Genomic DNA, 25,450 nt, shown 5'->3' with positions numbered 1-25,450 from the left:
TGCTCTATTTTAAATACCAGTTTAATACACTTTTATTTAAATCTCAAGATCCATCCTTTGGATGCATGTCATCTTTGGCCAGAGTGTTGCATGTGGTGAGTATAGGCTTGTGTAAAATTGGTAGGCCCAAAAAACACTTCTAGCATAAGTTTTTAAATTAGATCTTGCAATATATCTAGTTTAAATGAGTTATTTATCCATACTGCTATACTGAGTTTTAGGAGCCATAATTTTTACAGTAACATTATTTTATTTCCTAAGAGCTATAGAAAAAATTTGGTAAATTTTAAATAAGCACAACTGGACCAAATATATGCAGTTTTCTAATGGTACGACCGAAAATATGTTGGGAATGACGTGGTAAAGTTTGAGGTCAATCGGAAGCTTAACGTCCATAACAAAGAGCACCATCTGCCCATCTTGGTAATAGGCTTCCGTTTGGTTTTTGCCGCCCGCGTACGTTACATCTCTCTCTTGCCAAATACAAGGCTTGCTTAACCGCAGGCACCCTATCTGCCATGCTGTTGAAGTGTTGCCGTTGCTCGATCGCGCACATCACCTCGGATCGCCTGTCAATCTGTCCATGAAGATGAAGCAAAGAGCTTTCTGCTCGCTGCATATCTGGCGCTTCTTCTGACGAACGGGACGCCAAAAGCTGCGGGCTGCCGCCGTCTTTCCAAGGGGGGTTCTCAACTCTCAATCTCAAGTGACCGGTCGCAAGGCCAGCCCAGATCGAGGGCATTCGGCATTCATGGCGGACCCGCAGAAGCCTTAACCAATTGTGACCCAACGCGCAGGCACTCGCGAGTCGCGACCTGCCTGCGAGCCCGGTGCGCGCGGTTCACGTGGGAATATGCCGGGGCACAAGCACAAGCGCAAGCGCTGGAAAGAGAGGAGAAATTCCCCGAACCAGATCTCATTCATCTCGCCGTCCGGCCCGGTCCGCCACATGTACGCCACGCTCGCCGAACGAGTTCACCAACCCGTCTCGCCGGCGGTGATCACCGATCAACCTCCCGCTCGTGCCCCATTCGATCCCGTCGCTCTCTGCTTCGGACCTCGGCCAGAACGCTCCGCCGTCGTCGGCTCGTCGCCGGGGCCTCCTCGCCAGCCCCACCTCGCCGAACCGCGCCAAACTGATCGGTATTTTTTCCTCCGGTGTGGTGTGACCACCGCGTGTCAGCGTCGCTCCAGGCCAGTATTCGCTCCTCCACCGCTGGATGGTCCCCTCGCTTTTCCGTGGGTTCGGCACGGTGGGTTCAGGAACACGGAGGGCGTTCGGCTCGGCCGTTTAGTTCCCAAAAAATTTTTCTACCTGTCATGTCAAATCTTCAAACACATATATGGAGTATTAAATATAGTTGAAAAAATAGCTAATTATATAGTTCAACTGTAAATGACGAGACGAATTTTTTAAGTCTAATTAATCTATAATTAAATATTAATTGTTAAATAACAACAAAAATACTACAGTACCCAAACTAAAATTTTTTTGCGAACTAAACACATCCTCGGTTCGATCTGGTGAGGGGGCTGTGGCCTGTGGCCCGAGCACCGGACGGAACAAGGGTTACTGTCTGAGTTCGGTGAGCGGCGCATTCTTAGATCCCCGAAGGCCGGAATGCTCAGTCACACGACACGAGAGTGGCTGCAGGGGCGCACACGGCACGGCCAGCAGTTGCGGCTGTGCGTATCGGTATCACCCCTCTGCTCCCTACCTCTCCTCGCTCAAGTTCATCGATCCCATCTCGGCGTCAAGAGTCAGACATCGCCAACCAAAGATGTCTGGACGCTGGTTCCGATCACATTAGATTACGTTCATGGCGTCAGAAAAGTCTGACCGACGGGTCATGGTTTTGGGGGAATCTGTTCTTGGGCGGTGGAGATGGACCTTCCCAAGAGACCACAAGAGGGGGCGAGGCAGAGCACACACGCGTGATGCAGTCCGGTTTCGATGGCGGGCATCTTGAGTCGAGTCCGGACCGGTGGCAACGCCAGGGGGAAGAACATGGCTTTGGGCAGTGGCAAGCGCCGTCGATAGATGAACACTGCAACTGTAAACAGGCAGACCGTGTGGGTCTCCTAGCATGTTCGTGCCACCGACGACCGAAACCTTTGAAAGATTTCTTTAGGGACTAACTTCCCTTCCTTTCGTCAGACTGGAATAAGCTAACAGTGCATGCCGTCGGTGCCACCATCAGGTCACAGTAAAGTCCAGAGTGGGATCTAACGGACAGCTGCTAGCTGTACGCGGCCATGATAGGATTTGGCCATGTGATTTGCTTTCTTAACAAAATAAAGCATCACCCTCTCCTCAGCAGCTGCTATCTCAGCACAGTAGCAGCACTGATCAAGTGATCAGCCCACTGCTCTGCACTGCTTTGACTAATATGAGGAAAAACAAAACAGAAGAAAATCGACCGACATCCTGTCGTTTGTTTAGCCTGTAGTCGTGCCATAGGAGTATGCTGCTTGGACTTTCTTTTCAGTGGCTGGCAGCCGCATCAAACCTCCAAAATAAAAATGCGGATCAGCAAACGGCCCAACGATCTATCAAGGCTGCATATTTCATTTTGGGAAAGATGGTAACAGTGTAATGCAGTTACTTCCGAACTTAACAAATGTTTTTTAAAGGGGACGAAACATTTTCTGTTTCATGATACATATCTTTTTTTTTTGTTTAGACACAATCATACTATTTGTAATTAGAACCTGCCGAGTTCGTGCACACCTACTGTATGACTGTCATTTAAATGGCCAATTTCGTTTCGTGCGTACGATGCTACACCGAGGACTGATATCATGAGCTTCGTACTAATCTCAAAGCACCCATAGACCATAGTGCACCGTAGCTCGGCATGCGGTACACAAGAACTCCTCCCGTTCCGTTCCTCACGGCTCTTGCCGTTGTGACGGACCGGGTCGACACGGCACGGCGGAACGGAAGCTCCGAGCCCGAGCCGCGACCCCTAGGGCCCACATTAAAACAAGTCAAAGCACCCTCCGCTAAACAGAAAGCCCCTATAAAACGTCCCCCAAAGCAGCAACCCAAGTGTCCACGTGGCCATCAGCCCCCTCCTCCCAAGCCTGCAAGAACCCCCTGCCCACCCCGCTCCAAATCCCCCCACCACCTACCTCCGCCCCCGCCTCCCAGATCCGACTCCTCCTCCTCCCTCCTCAGATCTCGCCCCCGCTCCCGCGCGAGATCCACCGCCTCCGCCCGCGCCCCCTCGCCGGAGGAGCCGGTGCGAACCGGGGGCAGCGGTGGCCGGGCAGAAGCCAGCCATGGGGAAGGAGGGCGCCGGCAGCGGCGGCGGCGACTCCGGCATGTCGGAGTCGGTGATCCGCAAGGTGCTCGTCTCGTACATGTACGTGGCGGTGTGGATCTTCCTCTCCTTCGCCGTCATCGTCTACAACAAGTACATCCTCGACCCCAAGATGTACAACTGGCCCTTCCCCATCTCGCTCACCATGGTGCACATGGCCTTCTGCTCCTCCCTCGCCGTCGCGCTCGTCCGCGTCCTCCGCGTCGTCGACCTGCCCTCCTCGCCCGCCATGACGCCGCAGCTCTACGTCGCCTCCGTGCTCCCCATCGGCGCGCTCTACTCGCTCTCGCTCTGGTTCTCAAACTCGGCCTACATCTACCTATCCGTCTCCTTCATCCAGATGCTCAAGGCGCTCATGCCCGTCGCCGTCTACTCCATCGGGGTGCTCTTCAAGAAGGAGACCTTCAAGTCCTCCTCCATGCTCAACATGCTCTCCATCTCCTTCGGCGTCGCCATCGCCGCCTACGGCGAGGCGCGCTTCGACGTCCGCGGCGTCGCGCTGCAGCTCGCCGCCGTCGCGTTCGAGGCCACGCGCCTCGTCCTAATCCAGATCCTCCTCACCTCCAAGGGCATCTCGCTCAACCCCATCACCTCGCTCTACTACGTCGCCCCCTGCTGCCTCGCCTTCCTCGTCGTGCCCTGGGTCTTCGTCGAGCTGCCCAGGCTGCGCGCCGTCGGCACCTTCCAGCCGGACCTCTTCGTCTTCGGCACCAACTCGCTCTGCGCCTTCGCGCTCAACCTCGCCGTCTTCCTGCTCGTCGGCAAGACGTCCGCGCTCACCATGAACGTCGCCGGCGTCGTCAAGGACTGGCTGCTCATCGCATTCTCCTGGTCCGTCATCCGCGACACCGTCACCCCCATCAACCTCTTCGGCTACGGGATTGCCTTCCTCGGCGTGGGTTACTACAACCACGTCAAGCTGCAGGCGCTCAAGGCCAAGGAGGCGCAGAAGAAGGCGGCGCAGGCCGACGAGGAGGCCGGGTCGCTGCTGCAGGAGCGCGACTCGCACGCCGACCGCAAGACTGACAACCAGGCGTAGCGAGTGTGACGGATCTGATGATCCAACCGTTCTCGCCCGATTCGGTCGGTTCTGAATCCAGTCCCCCCCCTCTAGTGTACTGTATGATCCGATCTTACAAGTTTGATGCAAAATTTGTTCATTTCTTGTCTTGGTCTGGTGGTAGCAAGGCAAATAAGCACGGGAAAGATGCAAGCTTTGTGTCGAACATGTGAAAATATATGAGCAATTCTTGTCTTTTTGACCAGCCGTAGTTCTTACTACTCGGACAGTACGCGAAATTATTTGCATTATCTATATTGCTACATGGATGATCGGTTTTGTCTCGCAAAACGAATGCAAATCGTGATCAGTTTCTAGAGTTGTTAATTTGATATTGAACTGGTAATCTTCTCATCGATACTTATGGTTCTAACTATGTTGGGATATTGGACAGGAGACCTGGTGCCATTGCAAAGACTGGATCCACGAGTGAATTGTTAGCTTGGTGTGTGGTTGCTCTCCGGGGAGCTGGACCCGCTTTTGGTTCATTTTCACGCTTTGTCCAATTGGTTGAATCCAAATATTCAATGGTGGTTCAGGAGTCTGAAGAATTGGTTGCTGGGGAGCATCAGCACCTTAAACCTACCTGCAGGAGCAGGACTAGGACAAACTTTCATCTTACGCGGATACTATTGTTTTGGTCCTATTGTTTTTTTTTCCCATTCCATCCCTTGATGCCCGAGATAGTGTAGTGAAAGTGAAACTCTTCAATAGTGCAAATGCTAATAGCAAATTCTATATATACGTATTGATCTTACTGAGAATTGCAACTCAGTCAGTCAGTTACTCGGTCTGAGTCAGTCTGTTCTGTTCGTTTGCCTCGTCATGTGGTGGTGTGATGCTTCCTGAACCAGCCGAGCTAACCACTACAACTGTAGTTTTGTCGCAGGTTCTGGATATGACATATGACTTGTGTGGCCGCTACGGCACATAACTCACATTTTACCAGTAGAGCCTGTTCGCTGTGCTGGTGCTGGAGACTGCTGTTAGAGTGGTGTGAGAGAAAAATACTGGTGGTTGGAGGCTGCTGCTGGAGTGGTGTGAGAAGAAAATATTGTTGCCTGGTGCTAGAGCATAACAGCATAACAGGAATGTGCCATTACCAACGGACGACAGTAGCTCACCTCCGGTGCGTGTACATTGCCCGGCTGCAAAGTTTCGGTTGCTTTGCCTTCTCCCTGCAGACATCACCACTTGCTGGTTGGTGGTTGGTAGCAACCTCGCCCTCCAAGGTCCCAACAGAAGAATAAAGTTTAACAAAGACTGGTCTGCTCCAGCAAGCATGCCTTCTGTCTACAGTAACCGGCGAGATACGGTTCATTCGTTAAACCTTGGCACTGGGGTGGGTCATGGAGATCCCCTGCATGGAGCGCACTAGATTAGTTCTGATCATCTCAACTTCATCAGGAACCACGAAACAGGGCGTTCAATTGAGGGTCTTGGCCTTTCAATTCCTGCGGCAACACAGGATCAGCAGGATTTCTACTTGTACCAGCCGCGTAGCGCCTCGGATTGCCAATTCGCCTGCGGAAGTTGTTGCGCGGACCCGCGGCTCACGTGATCCGCGTTGTACCACCCCCCGTTGCGTTCGGGCCGCAATAAACGAACGCCGCCGCTGCCAGCTCCCCCGGCGGTTGTACCGAGTGCCGTATCAACAGCTCTGGGGGCCTCTGGCTGTTAGGCGAGATCTTGACGGGACGGGTGTCATGCGAGTGCGAGATCTTTGCGTGTCATTTCGGGAAGGCGTCGCCGTTTTCTCTGCCTCCTAATAAAGCGCGTCAGGCCTGGAGTTGGAGGAGCGCCCTGGGCCTTCCAACCACTGAGCCCAAAAGGATACCGCGGGCCTCTATCACGCCCCAATCCAGTTGTGTAATCCAAGTTGGACTGTAACACAACGCAGCCCGTCAGCGCGATTGCACGTTCCAAACCCACCGTCAACTCGGTTCCAAATCCAGGATCGGTAAGGTCGCCGGCTCTTTCTCTCTCTCTCAGGGCGGAGGGCTCTGCATCTGCATGCCATGGTTCGCTTTTGTGATTTCACTTTTTTTTTTGTCACAAAGTCAAAGCGTCCTCTTTCGCGACCACGAGCAGTACACCTGTAAAGTTGTTTCTAGTATCCCATACACTCGAGGAAATACTACATGCGAATTCACTGCTGGCTGCGTAAGCACAGACTGCTCACTGCCCTGGTGGCTGGATATTTAGTCTGCAATTTTGCACCCTTCAGCAACCAGCAAACAGAAGCAAATAAGGAAAAAAAAAATCGTTGCCATAGTTCGCCGTTTGGGACCAGAATTACGTGCTCCATTAGCAAGGGAAAAAAAAGGTACATGCATGGTGTGAACCGGACGATCTTTCTTGGGTCATCCCGATTGTTGAACTCAAAGCAGGAGGGGGTCACGGCAGTGGCAGACCGTAAAAGGCGCGGCACGTTTTAGGTCACTTCTCGGCATCTGCCAGCCGGCTGGTTCGCGACGGCAGACTGGACCCGTCCGTCCGCACCCAGCGTCGTCCGAGCCGGCCGTAGTGCCCAAGTGGCCGCCGGCTGACCTCCTTCTTCCTTCTTTCCGGCCGCCACGGGGGCGAAAACGGCGGCGCGGGCCGTGAAACAGCTCTCGCGTCGCGAAGACGAAAAAGGCCAGGCCTGCAGTCACTTTAATTTGGGGTTGAAGAACACGTCGGCTAGCACCTGCATTTCATGCACGATGCGATTCTCACTTTACCTGCAGCTCGGTACTTAAAAGGGCTACTACTAGTAGCATGTTCACTATCAGCTGCAACGGTTGGTCGATCGACGAGGTACATTGGAGTGGTGATCGATTTAGTACCGTGCTAATGATGGCATAAATATAAAACGGAGGAGCTTCAATTATATTCGTAGTTACAAATTTAAAAGAGACAAGCAGGCTCGAGCACTAGTGGAGAACAGACCTTTTGTCCAGGTTCTCAACTCTCTTTTGCCCTAGTTTTCGAACCGGGATTGGGAGTCCGAGACTAAAAAGTAAAGACGGGTCCAATAACTAGGACTAAAGGGTATGTGCAAGGCAAAAATTATTCATTTTGACCCAGGACTCGAATCCGAGATATATCTCACCTCGCGCGTAGCTTTCTTACCACTCTACTTACACAACGCATGTGACTTTGAATGAGATGTCTTACTTTTAAACTAACCCATAAAGTACCCTTTAATTCCGGTTGGAGTCACTAACCAGGACTAAAGACCCTTTTAGTTCGGGTTGGAACCACCAACCGAAATTAATGGGTGACTTTTAATCCCGGTTGGTGGCTCCAACTGGGACTACCGCCCCCTAGCCGTTGGATCCGGGACTAAAGCCTTCATTGGTCCCGGGTCCAATGGTGGCCGGAACTAATGTGCACAATCAAAGGGCCTTTCTGTAAGCATTATTGGGCAGCGGATCATCATGGTGAATTAGTGAAGCTAGACTGAAAAATCCGATTTTTCCATGTCCGGTCAAGAATTTACAATCTGGTGTAGAAAAAAGCGAAGTACGTTCCAGTGGCCGGTCGCCATTTGCTTTTGGAAACGACGGGGACGCATCATGCATGCCCCCCGTGAGCCGTTGGTCATCTCATCTTCGGTGACCGGGACACGAGTAGAACGAAGCAAATGTATATTCGTAAAAAAAAAAGTTGGGGAGCACAAATTTGGCAGCGCGTACTACCGGCCCCGCAGCTGGGGAATTAAGGGTCCGAACAAAATGCAACAATCGTGGCCTAGCAATGGTAGCATACCAATTTCCACGGCAACGTTTGGCCCCGGGTCAAGTCAATTCCCCAGGGCTTGGTGCCGTGATGCAAACCTGACCGGCCGGGCACCAGCTTGCGTTGGTGCCGTGATGCGAACTTGACTCGGGGACTCCACGGGCATCGTATTCCGACCAGTGTAGATGCAGTGCAACCACACGCACGGCGTGCCGTGATGCAAACTTGACCGGCGGGCAGCAGCTGTTGGCACCTAATTTCTGATTGTCCCGAGAGACAGCAAGTAATCGCGCACCTGCCGGCTACAGAGGGATGGAAACTATTTGAAACCGTTAATAGGCTTCGCCTGTTTCGCGATTCCCGTTCTCATGCATGCATGTGGTTCAACATGTGCATGGCCGGATTATTGGTCAGAACCGAGAATCAAATCGATCTAGAGATCCAAGTACATACCCTATGACTTCTCATCGCTCTATGACTTTTTGTGGCGCATATAGTTGCGCCAAATAAAAATAAAATGCACTGACAAGTCTTTGAAAATTAAAAGAATGCACTGATTATTGTCATCTCTCTTTTTTTTGAAATAGAACTGGTTATTGTCATCTAAAGTAGATGTGTTTGGAGTTGGTGTAGAGTAAGACCGAGGTAAATAAGTCTGTATAACTTTTTAAATCATCTTGTTAATTTTGTTACTTGAATCAGCAAACGAGGTTCCTACCTATTTTTATCAAAGTTTTTATTTAATTTAGTCCCGTTTTTAATTCACTCTCATGAGGAATTAAAAATATATCTGAATAAATGCACGTGTGTTCGAACTCGTGACCTGTGGCCTCGCGTGTAATCACCTCTACCATCCCACCCACACAACACATGTGAGTGTATTGAAGTTACTATCCTTTTGAAGTAATCAGGACTAACCATTTAGTACCGGGCCATAACACCACCCGGTACTAAATGCCATGATTTAGTACCGGGTGGTGTTATGACCCGGTACTAAATGGTTTGGGGGGGGTGGGGGGTGGGGAGTTATTTAGTACAGGGTCATAACACCAACCGGTACTAAATGATGGCATTTAGTACCGGGTGGTATTAAAAACCGGTACTAAATGGTCTGGAGAAGGGGGCACTGTACTACATAACCGGTACTAAATTGGTATTATTATCGGGTTTAAATCAACCGGTACTAAACGGAGGTGGACGAATGCATCTTTTTGTAGTAGTGACATGTGGTTTAACACTGCATTGGCATATGCACGACCGGATTATTTATTGGTCAGACCCGAGAATTTAATCGATGTCGAGATCAAAGTACATAGTACCCAACGACTTCTCATTCTTTTATAACCTACGACTCCTCATTATTGCTCTAATAAAAGGTACTTATTTATTTACCTCGGTTCAAGTCCAAATATATCATGGTAATTTTTTATCACCTTGTTAAATCTTTTTACCTGAGTCAGCAGGGAGGTTCCTACCTATTTTTTTATATAGGTTTTTTATTTAATTCAGTCCCTTTTTAATTCGCTCCCACGAATATTGAACCTGGGCCCGTTGGATACTGCTCTAAGCATTAAGCTAGAGACCATTTGCAATCACCTGGTTAATTGTACCCTGTGCCCTTGGTTACATGAGCTTGAAATTTGGTAAGCTCTCAGGAGGAGACGTCAAATTGAGCACGGACGATGATGGACATGTTAGAGGACGGGTTAGGGTTAGAGATTTTTTTTTACAACGAACCTCCGTCCAGATTTCAGGTTTAGAAAGGACATTTTGGAATTAGGTGGTAGAGCCTGTCGGATGCATGTCGGACGGGGCGATGAGCTGTCCTGAAATTGTTAACGTTAACAGGGGACTAAGCAGAGTGGCTGTGAGAGCAGGGGCGGATCCAGCGGTGGGTTTAGAGGGGCTCGAGCCCCTCCTACCGCTGGAAATCCCATGAAGCCTCCCCTAAGCCCCTCCTACAAATTTGAGGAAGAAAAATGAGGGAAGGAGATGTTTGAGGAAGAAGAGGAGAAGGAGAGCCCCTCCTGGACTCAATCCTGCCTCTTCCACGGTGTGAGAGTGTCCTCGGCTCCGGCGAAGGTTGCATGCATTGCATGGCTTGAAATGTTGCCAAATTTCAGTCACACGTTATGTTATATATATGACATGAATGTGAGATCCTCAATTGTACGAGAAGCTCTGCATGCAGATAGCACTTGCATATTCCCATGTCTTTTATTTCCCGGTTGTCAGTTTTGTTGAGGTGTTAGTGGCGCCAGCACCCAGCTTTCTAATTTCCATTAACTAGTCCCAGCAGTGCGCCTGCAGTGGCTGCGTACATGCTAGCTGTTCCCGGTTTCCTGCCGTCCTTTTCCGCGATCCAAAACCATCAGCGCACGGAACCTACGAAACCTGACACCACCATGTAAATTCCGCGTCAACTGGCGACGAGCCACCCCCCCCCCCCCCCCCCCCCAATCTGACACTATAAATACACGTCCAACCAAAATACCTAAGCTCCCACACTGCAACACTTCGCGGCTTGCATTCCATCGATCTCGCACCCAGGATCGACAATCGAGAGAGCAAGCGCAAAGCACGAACTGCCTCCATCTTTATTTTTAGCTACTAGCTAGGCACCTGCAGATTGCTGATCGAGATCTAGATTCTAGATCGACGATCGAGCGTTGTCGTCTAGCTAGCTACGTACACAGCCTGTCGTCAGATCGTTTACAGGTGGTGGTCTACCAAGGCCCGCCGGCGCCATGATCCCGGGGTCGGCCGTGTACCACGTCGTGGAGGCGATGGCGCCGCTGTACACGGCGGCGGTGCTGGGCTACGCGTCCGTACGGTGGCTCAAGGCCTTCTCCGACGAGCAGTGCGCGGGGATCAACCACTTCGTCGCGCTCTACGCTGTGCCGGTCCTCATCTTCCACATGGTCTCCACCAACGACCCCTACCACATGAACGAGCGCCTCATCGCCGCCGACACGCTGCAGAAGGCCATCATGCTGCTCGCCCTCACGGCCTGGGCCTTCTGGTCCCACTACCGCGGCCGCCGCCGCGGCGGCGCCAAGGACGACGGGGCGGCGCCGCTGTCGCCGATCAAGTGGGTGGTCACCAACTTCTCCGTCGCGTCGCTGCCCAACACTATCATCATGGGCGTGCCGCTGCTCGACGGCATGTACGGGTCCGTGTCCGGGGGCCTCATGAAGCAGATCGTCGTCATGCAGTTCTGCATCTGGTACAACGTCGTCATCTTCCTCTACGAGTTCATGGCGGCGCGGGACAGCAGCGCCAAGATCAGCCCCGTGTCAGTGGCGGCGGCGGCGGCGGCCGGGAACCGCGACCGCATCGGCGAGAACGGCGGAAGCATTCATGCCGAGGGTAGTCGGCACCAGGTGGTCGTCAACATTGAGATCACCGAGGCGGCGGCGGCGGCGGCGGCGGCGGCTGCGTCGCCCGCGGCACCAGACAGCCGCGCGGCCGAAGAGACGGCGGCGGCGGCGGCGGTCGCGAAGGAGCTGACCGCGGATGCAGATGCTAATAATGCTAAGGCCGCCGAGGAGGTGCCGGCTGTCCCGCCGCCAGCGCCGGCCCAGCAGGTGCCGCCGGTTATGCACGTCGTATGGATGGCGGTGAAGAAGCTTCTCCAGATTCCCAACACCTACGCGAGCTTCCTTGGCCTCATCTGGTCTCTCATGGCATTCAAGTGCGTCCCTTTTCTTTCATTTTTTTTAATTAGCAACTTGCTGGCCCTTGTTAATTTTTGTTTCCTAAAATGATTGCCCTAATAATTCGTTTCCTCTGCAGGATTGGATTCTCGATGCCGAAAATTGTTGACGACTCTCTGTTCGTCATCTACACAACCGCCGTTGGGTTGAGCATGTTCGCTTCAGGTCTTAGTCTGACGACCCTGAATGCATTTGCGAGAATGCTTTATTTTGGACTTGCTAATAATCAAACCATTTTTTTAGAACGCTTTGCTAAACTTACACTTGTTGATTTCTTCTGATAATGATGCAAACATGTACGTACGAATCATTTCCAGGTACGTTCATTGCGCGGCAGTCACGGTTCGTACCGTGCGGGTACACCATCGCGTCGTTGTCCATGGTCCTCAAGTTCCTGATCGGCCCGGTGATCATGCTGCTCGTCTCGCTCGCCATCGGGATGCACGGCACCCTTCTGCACATTGCTGTTGTACAGGTAAGGCTAGCACTTGAACGGCCCTCCCTTTATTAATTTCTTTACTGATGAGAGTATTTGTTTTACACGAACTTAAAACTTATTAAAAAGAAGGACGAAAGCAAATTCGACGCCATCTCCGGACTAAGACAAATCTTTGAAACGCGCATCCTCACAGTACGTAAGACGGTGGCGTTTGCCTAGCCCCGCAACTTTCAGTTGTGGCATAACAGAAAAGGCGTTTGTTCATAATCAGTGGCGGAGCTGGGATTCAAATTGAGGGGGACTCATTTTCCTTTCTTCTTCCTGCCTCCTTCCTTTTTTTTTCTTCCTCCTCCTTTTTTCTTCCTCTTCTTCACTCATGCTTGACAAATGTTGGGGGAGGGCTTTTGCGGGGGCTCTATGGATTCCCATGCTCTATGGGTTCCATGGGAGTAGGGGGGCTGGAGCACCCCAGCACCCCTGGCTCCGCCACTGTTCATAATGAACAGGACGCTGAGCGGCACACGCTTCTAAGTCGATCAGGTGTTGGCACGTAACGCTGATCGGGCGGCACACAGGCAAAGTTAGCTCCAAGTAGCGTCGTGTCCTCATTTGATTACAGGCGTGCACAGTTGACCTGAACCCCATTTTCTGAACGATTTGACGTGTATAGTCTATTTTGGGACGGAAGAAGATGGCTAGCTGGTTGCCATCAAATTTGTGTACTAATTATTTGTGCTAGTAAGTTAATATAATAAATAAAAACAAGAAAACGGAGAGCAAAACAAGACCAATATAGCAACTGTACATGGAAAAGAAAACACGAATGGTTTAATTACCGGAGCTCACAATTTTGTGCTACTGCTGCAGGCGGCGCTCCCCCTGGCCGTGACCTCGTTCGTGTACGCGGAGGAGTACAAGGTCCACGCCGACATCATGAGCACTGGGTTCGTGCCTCTTGTTACCACTTACCGCTGTCAACTTTGTAGGCTAATTTAACACGTGAAGCTTATAATAATTTCACTTATTTTCCTGAAATCCAACTCTGAATGAAAAAAAGGATCCGGTTCGTTTCTGTCTTTTTCAGGGTTATTCTGGGGATATTCATCTCGCTGCCTGTCACGATTGTGTACTACATACTGTTGGGGCTGTGATCAAGGAGAATGGTTGAGTTGCATGTGGGGAAATAGGTACAGATTGAGGCAGCGCGCACCCGGAGATTGAATAGGTCAACCGACGATCACTGGCTGGACAGACAGCTGAGAAGATTTAGGCGCGACGACGCCAAGGAAATTACAATTACTGATGCTGTCAAAAAATAAGAGAGGTGAACAAGCATTTTGAGTAGCAGTAGATGGTAGTTTATGTGTTGAAACATTTCAATGTACAGTGAGAAACCGAAAACTAGCTTATGTCATTTTTTTAAAAAAAAAAGAAGGCGGAGGAGCCACTATTCAGCTGCATCAGTTGCCTGCATCAGGGCCGCTCGCCAGCAGGCGGCAGTCCAACGGCTGCGCTTCGTACCGGAACGGAAACAGGAAGAACGAATCCAGTCCAGCTCGCTCTGTCTGAATGGACAAGTAACGAGTCGGTTAACCGGTGTCTGCAAAACCAACGGATCATCCCCGCGCTCTCGATTCACCATCAGGTTCCAGGCGTGCGTATCAGGACCTCGGGTGAACGGCGGCGAGCGCGCGGGGCGTCCCGCGTCCGTCTTGCGGTCTTGCCGAGCCCGCCGCGCGGGGTCCTCCCCGTGGCCGCGCGTTCCGCGAGGCTGGCACTGGTTGTTGCTGGGACTGGACGGGTGGGTGTTGGGCCATAGTTAGCCAGCTCTGTATAACTGGAAGGCTGGGTGGGCGGCGGCGCGGCGGGGTGGTTGCTAGCACGGGGAATCTATTTGTCGCGCGAGCGGCTGGGAGGCGACGCGTCGCAGAGGCGGCCTTCATCTTCAACCTCCCGACACGGGGCGAAAGGGGGAGGCAGAGCAGCGGCGGCGAGCTAGGGGAGGGAGAGGGGTGGCCGGGAGGGGTGGTGGGTGGGCGGAGCGGCCGGCGGCGAGGTCGCCGCCGGCCGGGGTGGCGGTGGAGGCGGCGGATCTTTAGGGTTCGGGGTTGCCGGGGTCCGGGGGAGCTCCGTGATCACCGGACCTAGAGGAGGGGGCCGGGGGTGGCGGCGGCCCGGCGGCGGAGGTGGTTCGGCCGGCGGAGGGCGCGGTGGCGCGGGAGCGCCGCCGGCCGGGCGGGGCCGGACCTCCGGTGGGCGGTGCCGGCGGCGGGGGTGAAGAGAAGATGACGCGGCGGTGGCTAGACGGCGCGGCGGCGGGCTCGGTTAGCATGGCGGCGATGGAGGGCGGCGGCGGAGGCGGTGGAGGCCGCCGGAGCCGGGGGCGGCGGCGGGGGCGGGGGCGCGGCTTGCTTCTGCGATTGGACGAGTTCCAATCGCAGAAAGCGATAAATAGACGCCCCCTTGCTAGCAGGCCGGCTCTAGGTGGGCTCGTTCGGTCATTCCAGGTTGAATTTGTAAAATAGTTCGTATTTGCATTATGGATTCAAAATTTCAAATACGAACTCCATTCAAGGAACTCTAGGTAAAATTAAAAAACAAATAACCATGAAAATATGTATAATTTCCGAAGTGCAAGTAATGTTTCAGTTAATAATTTGGCAAGCTTCTAATAATTTGAGAACTTCATCTCTGGCTCCACACATATTAAGCAAAAAAATTTTGGAACCCTGAATTCTACCATGCCACGGAATAGAGATTGGCTCTAGCTCCAGGAATAGAAAGTTTTAGTATGAATCCATTGTGCCTTTGATATTTTGTATAACTATTTGGATGCAAATGCATTTGTGAGTATTTTTTTTAACGTTGCAAGCTGTGCAAACTGTTCGGTCGGTCTAGCTCCCGTGAATACCTGTATCCAAGCACACTTCACCGCGGCTCAAAGACGACAAAAAAAGATGAATGCTGAAATTACAGATCTACAGACTGAACTTATCCTTGAAATTGCAGACTGCACATCGATGCAACTGGAGGCTGAAATTGTATAGTCCCTGATCAGCAGCTACTCCTCCCTGCCCCCATATCACCACTCACATCTTCATCATTTTGCATCATCTTGAGAACAAAGATAATTGCTCACGAAATTCGCACCTACCGAAGAAGAACAACAAAATCACTGTCAGATACTCTGATACGCCTCGCTCTCCGGCTGAATTAGCAACTCCTTAATACCACCACTCTCCACAAGACACAAGCCTCAACAGAACGGGCCCCACGCCTCCTCTCCATCCCACCCCCACGCCCAATTCCTTGCTCCCTCCCTCCCACGCCTTGCCACCGACCACCCGCCGCAGCAATCTCGCCTCCTCTACCCCTCTCCTCCCCACGCAGCGGGACTCCAATGGCGTCGCCGCTTCACTGGGTGGTCCTAGACAGCATCCCCCGCCGGATCGACGACGAGGACGTCGTCCTCCCGGGCTACATGGGCGTGCAACTCGCCCAGCCGCCCAGCGTTAGCTTCATTGCACTACCAGTGCCTCGCCTCGACCCCCAGGATTGTGAGGAGTTCACCAGCACCAATCCCACGCAAGGGGATCGCAGTGGCGTCGCCGACCGCAACACCAACCCCGCACACGGTGGTACCCACCTCGCCGTCGACGACTTCACACCAAGCAACCTCTGCCTCGCCGACTTCTCACATGGAAACTCGACGGTGATCGCCGTTCACAGGTATCACAGCGTCGTCGCCCACCGCAGCACCGACCCCGCGCACGACGACACCTGCCTCGCCGTCGACGACTTCACACCAAGCAACCTCCGCCTCGCCGACCTCCCGCATGGAAACTCGGTGGTGATCGCCGCTCATCAGGATCGCAGAGGCGGCACCGACCCCGTGCATGGCGACACCAGCCTCGCCGTCGACGACTTTACATCGAGCAACCTTCACCTCGCCGACTTCCCTCCAGGAAACTTGGTGGTGGTCTCCGGCTCGCCGCAGACCGGTATGCGGGCCTCCTCCTGGCGTTCGCGGGCAACGTCCCACCCCACGACCTGGCGCACAACATCGCCAGGGCCGACGTGAAGTTGTACGTGCTGCATGGGGAGCACGGTGCGCCCACCGCAAGCGTGAAGGAGATCCCCGTCGTTCACACCCTCTCCGCCTTCGGGTTCGGGAACGTCGGCCTCTTATCCCTCCCCAGCCGCGAAGGCTACAAGGTCGTCAACCTCGAACGCATCGCCTTTCAGCGATCTCCCGGCGTTCTCGGCGGCCGGCAAGCTCGCGTTCATGATCACATAGAGGAACACAGCACAAACACATGCGAACACTTGGAACTCTTGGATTTGGTGTTGCCAGAAAGCGGAGCTTTTCTGAACATCTGTTTCTCCTTTTATTCTGTGCTTACAACTGAAAAGGAAACGAACACTTGAGCGCTTCTCTCACCGTGACATTGTCGCGTCCATCCCCACGACGCACGACCCACGACGCACGACGGAAAAAAATTGGATGGGGACGGTCCCCATATCGTTGTCCGTGAGGACCCGTACCCGATGAATGCCGCGTGGGCATCTCAGCGATCGGACGACGTCTTCTGCCCTCCTCGCTCAGCTGCTGTGTAGGCAAGGCTTGCAGCCATCGCCCATCGGCATCTCTCGCATCGCTAGGCTGGCGCTCGGCTCCGGCAGACTACAGGGCATTTCACGGTGCCTCCCTCGTCGGCTGCCATCCGCCATAAGAACAACATGTATGCTGAATCATCTTGCCTGCGTTGACCAAATCGCTTCCAATCTTGTTTGCAACGGCCTGGATCAGTTCGATTTGTTTTTTGATGAAACATCAGTTCGATTCTTTGGTTCAGGTCTCACATCAATCCATTTCTTGCTTGCTCCCCTTGCAATCAATCGGATGTATCATGTTCACTTCTTGAATCAAGGTGGAAGGTGTTGGTTCCGCATGAATCTGGGACTAGTACTAAATGAAGCTGTGGAGGCAGAGCAGGAGCAGCGCTGCCCGATTTTCATCATCAAATAAAAAAGAATGAAATCCACATCTAGGAAAGCTAGGAGTTCAGACGTTGGGAGCCGAATCACTGAGAATCTTCGCTTTGCCTGAAGCCGAGCCGAGCGAGCCGCGTCTATTCTCACAAATTGGAGCTGAGGTGCCATGTGCCCTCGGATCGCTGGGACGCCCACGCGGCATTCATCAGGGGCGGGTCGCCGGGTCCTCACCCAATTTTTTCCCGCACGACGCGTCGACGCGAGAGCAGTGACGGGCCCAGAAAATTTTTGGAGCCCGGGCCATAATAATTGTGTCCGTCTATACCTAAATTAATTTATGATTACTGTGTGCATAGCCAACTATTTATCCTAAGCTTAGTGTCCATAGTATTTGTTTGCACAGAGCTTGTGTGCACGTTTCGCTTCTAGGCGAGCCCGCGCCAGTGCCGCCGGGTGGCCGGGCGCTTGGCAGTGGCGGAACTGGAAAGAAATTTTAAGGGGGTTGAGGCCGAACAAATTTTAATAATATTTGTAGGTACAATTTAGCAATTTGCATTAACTTTTTATTAACTGTGCTAATATACGCTAGTTAGTTAGGGTGTATATATTTAGTCGTGCAATGACAATTCACCAAGCAAAATAGGAACATGAGTCAATATATCTTGTTCACTTTAGTTTTGCCTTGGTTTCCTACAATGATTAGGCTTAATTTAAAAAAATTATTCTATTATGCAATACCAAATCAACAATGCTTACATAGCATACCGTATCAATAATAATAAATTTATATTAGTTTAAATTGAAGAAGTATAAACAGAAACTATGGATTCGATGCTAATGCGATCGCATTAGCGGGGCATGTGGGTTTGTTGTTGCCGTCCATCTCGACTGTGGTTGTCTGCCTACTTGCCATTGGCGTCTTAGCGTGCATTCGCGCGATGCCAATCGTGAGACGTGAGTCTACCGGCACTCTCCACTGAGACACTGATGAGCTGCGACTAGCGAGCAACCACACACAAAGAACATAAAGAACTTCCGAAGCTAGAGACCAGGATGGATTGTGTGAACTTTCAAGAAACCGAATAATATTGTGGGTTTTTGTTGTGAACTGAAGTGGGTTAAGACTATGACGTACTTAAAAACTTGAGATAAGATTAAACTAGGATTAAAAAGTTCTTGGAAACTTGAGCTAAAATTAACAAAGATTAAAGAATACTAAGAACTTAACCAGATTTAAGATAAGATTAGAGAGTATTTAGCAAAAATTACTTTGTTAGAGGGGCATGGCCCCTGCCACCCCCCTCCCCCGCCCCGCCACTGGCGCTAGGTCCGCCAGTGCGCGAGAGCATCCTCAACACGGACGCCGCGTGCCGCGATCTATTCTCGCCATGCCCTCTGACTGCACGCGCGGCCTCCACACAAGCCGTGGGCTCGTGCATGTCTTAAAACAGGAGGAATCAAACTGACATGATAACAAACTAACCGAGTACAAGGATTTATTTAACTAACATCGCCAACACCGATCGAGCGGGGTGATCACCTTCTGCTCCGACAACCGTGTTTGGGTCCACAAGGAGGTTGACTTTTCCGTCGAGCTCACCGGCCGGCCGCGAGCGGCAACGGTGTGCTGTCACACGATGTATTCGAGGAGCTTCCGTGCGGCAGTCTCGGAGGATGTCGCCGGTGCAGATGCCATTCGCGCCACTCGGTGCATCAATGCCAGCGATGGCCGCATCGCGTACTCGGAGGTTCGAGGCGATGACGGTGTCAGGGGACCAGTGTCCATACTTGTTTGGAGTAGGAGTAGCGGGCGTGATGGTCTGGATTTGTGGAAGGTAGAGGTATGCGCCAATGCGGCCCAAATCTTCGCCAAGGAAGGGTACAAGAGGACCGGCCTCCCCGCTTGAGTGCCGGATGAGATCATCTTAGTGCACCCGCTTGTCCGTGACAGTGTGTACGACCGCTACGCCAGCGGCCACATCGTCGAGCTGAACTTGTGCACCAGCACTTTCGTGCACCTGTAGCAGGCGGCGTGCCGCGGCGCTTCGCTGTTTCTTGGGTTGATCCCCTGGTTGCTGCCTTCTTTCTTGGCTACAGGAAAGATTTGATTCGATCGATACTGGTATATCCATATGAATCATAACGCTCATGCATGCTTCGTGTGGATCGAACAATAATTCAACTATACAACGACCTTGCTGATAACTAATGCTTACCTAATGTAATCCTGTTACTAATTTGCAGGACATTATCCTCATGTCTGCGGCTTGATCAATCTCAGGGGCTGGCAAGTGCAGTTGTGGCACATTGATCTATAAGATGTGTTGGTCTTAGCACAACCTCATGGCAGCCGGACCGTCTTGAAACTGAAGTTGTGGATCAACGACTTCTACTTCGAAGAGCTTCAGATCAAGTAGCTTCTTTCCTACAAGACTGGCTAGTGTCGTGTCTCGGTTTCTCACTCGTTGACCCAGCCATTGGTCCACAGGAACCTCTCCCAGAATGCAGCTGTGCTCAAGGCCCCGGTGTCTAACTTCATCTGCATATTTCGAGCATTTAGCCTCGTCCGGGGAGGAGGTCCAGATGCCGCGTGAGCACAGTATCATGTGTTCCAGTGTCCACCGGGGCTAATACATGGACGGTTGCTGGTCAGTCGATATGATGGAGAAAGAGCTCTGCTGATGGTTTCGCGGCGCTCCTCCTCAAGTTCTTCTGCCGCTGCGTCAAGACCTTTAGTGCCCAAATTTTCTCATTATCTCTAGCTACACTGATGATGATGGGAGCAAGTGCAATGTTGTCCGCCTTGTTGGTATGCCGAGTTCGCACAAGGATGTGCGGGACCGTGTCCGAGCTGCTATACGGTTTGTTCCTTTTCCATGCATATCCTACATTAGCGAGTCCTTCGTGTAGATACTTGTACATCATCCACTATTGGGAACCGAGGTGCCCTAATAACCACTAAGTTGAGGACCTACACCTAAGACACAACAACTCACTCTAGAGTCGGTTAGTTTTCTAGCTATTTATTGTATAAGATTCTTTGAACGACAGAGTTGCTTTCTCGCTTTCGGGTGGCAGAGCCTACCAACAGATGAAGTTGACTTCCGGGATGCAAAGCCAAGACCCTTTGTGATCCCGAGTGGCAGAGCAAACCTACGATAGATCACAACTTATACACTAATTATTTAGAAACTATAGATTAACATTTATAAAATATTTGCTTTATTACAACACAACAATAGTATTACATAAGAGTACACAACACACTCTCTCTTTGTGGCTATTCTAGCACTCACCTTTCTCAACTGCCATACTCTTGGATAGATGGCATGAGAGCACCTCCAGTGTATAAGTTTTTGAAGGGTGCTACAATCTGACACGTGTGGAAGATGCTAAATTCTAAACTCCTCTCCAACGTGTAGCATCTTGCTTTAGACTAAGGTAGGTCCCATAGCTTATTTAAAGTATACCTTAGCTCTCTCCTCGCGAGCATCTCCTCCCAGTCGTGCGGCAATGCAGTTCTGACCCACAAAATTTTTTATTTCTTAGCCACGGTGCTCAACTAAGCTCTGGGTGCCAGAGTAGCACCGGCTAGATGTTTTCCTCCAACGTATCTCACCCTCCTCAAAACACTCTCTCTCATCTTGGCACCACCGAAAAACATACAATGGAGCTGCCCTGACAAGGAGGGGGGCATCTATTTATAGGTCAAGGCGGACGGATCATAAGGTCGTGACATGTGTCCCCCCTTCTAGAGAATTCCTAAATATTACAAGGTTTTCTAATTTATTTATAACTAATTCTAGAGTATTCTATGAAAATATCTTCTTATTGTTTTGTGGAGAATACTCTAGAAAGTTGCCTTGTATTCTTCCAACACTCCCTCTCAAGGCAAAATTCTATCCAGACTTGTTTTGCATACCATGCCTAGTGCTTCTCAAAACTTCTCAAATTTTACCTTGTTTAGACCTTTTGTGAAGATGTCAACAAATTGCTCATCTGTCTTTGTAGGCACCATCTCGATCTCACCTTGAATGACATTCTCCCTTATGTAGTGGTAGTGGACTTCTATGTATTTGGTCCTTGCATGAAAAACTAGATTTTCTGCTAGACGTATAGAGGATAAGTTGTCACAGAAAATCTTTATTTGATAATCCGTCGGCTAATGAAGATCCTCCATCAATTGCTTAAACCAGCTGCCATTGCTGCTGATCGATACTCAGCTTCAGTACTTGATAATACTATATTGGGTTGTCTTTTGCTGCATCATGATATGAGTCCTGGCCCAAGACTGAAGATGTATCATGTGGTTGATTGTCGTGTGCCACAATCTCCAGTGTAATCGGCATCGCAATATTCCATCACCTGGCAATCCTTTGTTTCTTTGTATAGAATACCAAAATTGATGATGCCTTTAACGTATCTGAGGATGCGCTTGACTGCATCAAGGTGAGATTTCTTTGGATCGCTCATGTATCGACTCACCACTGCATCAATGTGAGATTTCTTTGGATCACTCATGTATCGACTGACCACTCCAACTGTATAGCAAATATCTGACCGAGGCAAAGTAAGATAGATAAGACTCCCAACTAAATGTCGATACAGTCATATGCTCCGAATCCTTCCCTTCATCCTCCAATATCGCTCTGTGGGCGCCGCGCGCGGGAGGGGACGGCGATCAGGGCACCGCCGCCAGCCTCGGGCACGCCGTGGACACGCCCCCATAGGCCATAGCACTGCTGCGAGCCGCACCACACCTTGGCCCACTACGACGGCCTGGCCCACCCGGAACAAGGTGCACCTGCTCAATCCGGCCGCGATGCAGGTCGTCACCCTGCTTTGGAGCCCCGGAAGCGATGTGCCACCTCTCTTCCCTCGCCACCAGGCGTTTGGTGTCGGGCGCGACCCAGGCTCCGGCACCGGTACCTACAAGGTCGCCCGCTTCTTCTACAGGCAGGTGTACGTGCCGCCCTCCTCAGCGTACGCGCACGCGCACGGCACCCGCGGCGGCTGCGGCCTCGTGACTGGGGTGGAGGTGTTCACCATCGGGGCCGACCGGCACTGGCGGGAGATCGCGGCGCAGCCTCCATTCCCTGTCATACCGGAGCGCACGGCCACCTTCGTGAAGGGGACTGGACCGCCGACGAGGAGCGTGCCGGCGGCGTCGCGGCGCCGGGCTTCCTCCGCTTGTCGCTAGAAGACGAGACGCTGGGCGTGACCTCGCCGCCTCCGTGCCGGCCGAGGCTCGATTACGCTAGGTCCAGCCTTGCCGAGCTGCGTGGGCCGGCCAATTATGCGTGGCCCGCATGGTGGAGCGCGTCCTGGTCCCTGGAGCTGTGGATGAGCGAGGACGCCGTGCGTCCACGGTGGGAGACTGGGAGCAGCGCTACGCCATCAGCATCGTCGACCCCGCGCGGCCAGGCCAGCCTCGCCCGGTGGCCTTGCTCGACCACCGGATCGTGCTGCACGCCGATGGATGGACTGCCTACGCCTACTATCTGCGGACACGGGACTTCAAGGAGATGGCCTGGTTGGACAAACTCGACTGTCGCCGCGGCCATCCCAGCACAGCCGCCGGCATCGCGGATCGAAGCGCCCCCTTCTTCTCCCAGTTCTTGGAGCGAGCATGTACGAACATGTTTGCAAAATTACTGTTACACTTCCATGGAGCGAGCATGTACGAACATGTTTGCAAAATTAAAGCTCGATTTTTTTTCGAGAAAGATTACTCCCTATTCTCTCTGTCCCTAAATAACTATCGTTCTCGCTTCCCGAGAAATAACTTTAATTAATTTTGTATAAAAATTATTAACATTTATGATACATAATTAATATCATTAGATAGATCTCTTAATCTAGTTTTTTAATAAATTTATTTGGAGATATAAATATTACATGTATTTTTTATAAAACGAGTCAAACTTGTAGAACATACACCCAAAATGATAAATAATAAGGAACAGAGGGAGTACTTTTATGGAAAGCATATAGGTTTGGTACAAACATCCGGGGTCGGGATTACCGACTTACAGGAAAGGTCTCAGAACAAAAGATGCAAACTAGCATCCTACAGGCGATCTAAAAGAGAAGGCAAAAACGACTACAAAAGATCTTGCGCCGGTGGGCGATCACAGACTTTCTCCAAGAATCCCTCGCACCATCCTTTCATCTGGGATCTCCATCCATCTAAGATCACTCTGTCAGCCTCTCGGAGCAGCACTCCCCATCGCTGTAAGATAGTACCAAGTTTAAAGAGTAAGTCAGTCGGTAGTTTAATGAAAACCCCCTCAATAGCCATCTTGTTGCGAGTATTCCAGAGAACTCAAAACACCCCCGCTATGACAAAACATTTTAACCCATAGTTCCTACACCCAAGGGGAATACATTCTTCCAAAAGATCCTTCATAGACCGGGGAATTAAAGATCGATTGCCGCTGCTACTGAAGATCGTCTGCAACCTTAGGGCATGTACAGCGGCCATTAATATGCCGTCTATATATGGTTTATTCCGATTAGCAAAGCTAATTAAATGTTGAACCGGGTGGTGCCGTCGTCTCACGAGAGGACGGCACCGGCTCGTGCTCCCAATATATACAGACAGCTCGTCGCCCGTTGTACAGCATGCTGCGACTCGGCGACGGTGGCGTTCGATCCGGTGTGGACTCCTTCGATTTGGCGCGCGATTCCATCGTTGGCGGGAAGAGCGCCGCGGCAAGAAAGGATACGTACCTTTCCTCCACTCTCCGGCAGCTCGTCGGTCCGCCGTCCATCAAACAGGCCACCAAGGCCGTCGCGGCGCTGCTGCTCGCACTTTGCAGGGTGCCCGGCGCCAGGGGCGAAGCCAGAACAAAATGCCACTGGGTCAGCAAGCTTCTCGTTGAAGTTTAACCGGGGTCTAATACGGTGAAAATCAGTTGGGTATAAAGTCTAACACGGTGAAAATCAATTGGGTATAAAAAATCTGTGGAAATCGTCGGGGTCGGCCGACCCCTACGCCACCACGTAGCTCCGCCCCTGCCCGGCGCCATGTTCCTCAGCAGCAGGGCGCTGCTCTGCCCCTACTACGGGGTGCTCGTCGCAATCATGCTCTTTGGCGCACTGGAGGTGGCCGTGGAGCTTTTGGTCGCCGGCGACTCGGACCGCCGTCGTGGGCGGAGCAAGCTGCAAGGTCAACGCAAGCTGGAGAGATGAGAGGCCGAGAGGAATCGAGAGATCAGAGATCAGAGAAATTTTCCATTTTACAATATAACCCCTGACTATTTTATGATACAACCATTGTCAAAGAAAATAATATTAGAGAAGTCCTTTAGATATATACAAGATAAGATAAGAAGGTTACAGATGAAAATAAACATTAGATAATTAGACTGAATTCACAATTAGGTGCACAAAGGATTCTTTCATACATGTACCATAACAGTACACAAAGATCAATTGTACAATTGATCATCGTGTTTTATGTGCCCATGTATGAATTAAATAGCTTAAAGACACATTAATATACACCCTATTGTATAAGTTGTCTATTTCGTTGTCTGTGTGCGGTGTTCTAGACAATTACAGACAGTAGCCGTCTACACTATTGTACATGCCCTTATGCGCCTGCGAGGCAGCTACACAAGGTCGAAGGCCCAACGAAGAGATTCAATCCCATACCGGCCCAATGTGGGTGGTGTGCGACTGTGCGTGATTAGCCACAAACGTGCATTGTATGATTACTCACAAACGTGCATTGATTAGCCCAGCAAGAGATTCATTCCCAGACCCGCAGCTTCTTAAGATCGTTCATTCGTTCTGGTGTTCTGGATAGGCAGGATTTTTCCTTTTTTAGCACAAAACGTGCTTGAGCACGTGTTTTATTAAGAGATGAAAATTGTATAAACTTAACCATCCAACTCCAATACTGCCCTCTGAATCCATCTGATTCTGCCCATATTCTTACTGTTCTTCCTCAATTCCAGTTCTCCTCTGTCAATAACTTAAAAATCGGAAACACTGGGCATGAAAAATTTGCATAACCATGTTTGGATGGGCTGAGATGAATCCCGGTCCTATACGTACGGGCTGAATTTATGGCCCACGCAAGTCGATCGAGCCGGGCTATCTGATGACGCCCAATTTTTCTTAAGAAGAAAGATATTGTTGTCTAAAACACGTCACCTGCCGCTTAAGTCCCAGATGACAGACC

General features: G+C 51.3%; 3 protein-coding genes across 3 annotated transcripts; 2 read left to right on the top strand and 1 right to left on the bottom strand.

Annotated features, from left to right (window-relative positions):
• Positions 1-3,060: 3,060 nt before the first annotated feature.
• On the top strand, positions 3,061-5,172 carry LOC120673481 (probable sugar phosphate/phosphate translocator At2g25520). The gene is made up of 2 exons (XM_039954327.1): positions 3,061-4,409; positions 4,781-5,172. Exon 1 carries the CDS (start codon positions 3,286-3,288, stop codon positions 4,363-4,365), a length of 1,080 nt encoding a protein of 359 aa, XP_039810261.1. The 5' UTR covers positions 3,061-3,285; the 3' UTR covers positions 4,366-4,409; positions 4,781-5,172.
• Positions 5,173-10,633: 5,461 nt separating this feature from the next.
• LOC120676727 (probable auxin efflux carrier component 9) lies at positions 10,634-13,695 on the top strand. Its single transcript, XM_039958054.1, has 5 exons — positions 10,634-11,803; positions 11,905-11,990; positions 12,143-12,300; positions 13,132-13,208; positions 13,349-13,695. Exons 1-5 carry the CDS (start codon positions 10,857-10,859, stop codon positions 13,413-13,415), a joined length of 1,335 nt encoding a protein of 444 aa, XP_039813988.1. The 5' UTR covers positions 10,634-10,856; the 3' UTR covers positions 13,416-13,695.
• A 9,510-nt stretch (positions 13,696-23,205) lies between these two features.
• Positions 23,206-24,852, bottom strand: LOC120675019. The gene is made up of 4 exons (XM_039956108.1): positions 24,828-24,852; positions 24,290-24,518; positions 23,992-24,094; positions 23,206-23,491 (listed from the first exon to the last, which is right to left on the bottom strand). Exons 1-4 carry the CDS (start codon positions 24,850-24,852, stop codon positions 23,363-23,365), a joined length of 486 nt encoding a protein of 161 aa, XP_039812042.1. The 3' UTR covers positions 23,206-23,362.
• Between the last annotated feature and the right edge of the window lie 598 nt (positions 24,853-25,450).

Source organism: Panicum virgatum, chromosome 5N (assembly GCF_016808335.1).
Source record: "Panicum virgatum strain AP13 chromosome 5N, P.virgatum_v5, whole genome shotgun sequence".
Taxonomy (NCBI): domain Eukaryota; kingdom Viridiplantae; phylum Streptophyta; class Magnoliopsida; order Poales; family Poaceae; genus Panicum; species Panicum virgatum.
The sequence above is the reverse complement of the archived record's forward strand: the minus strand, read 5'-3'. Positions and strand labels throughout refer to the sequence as shown.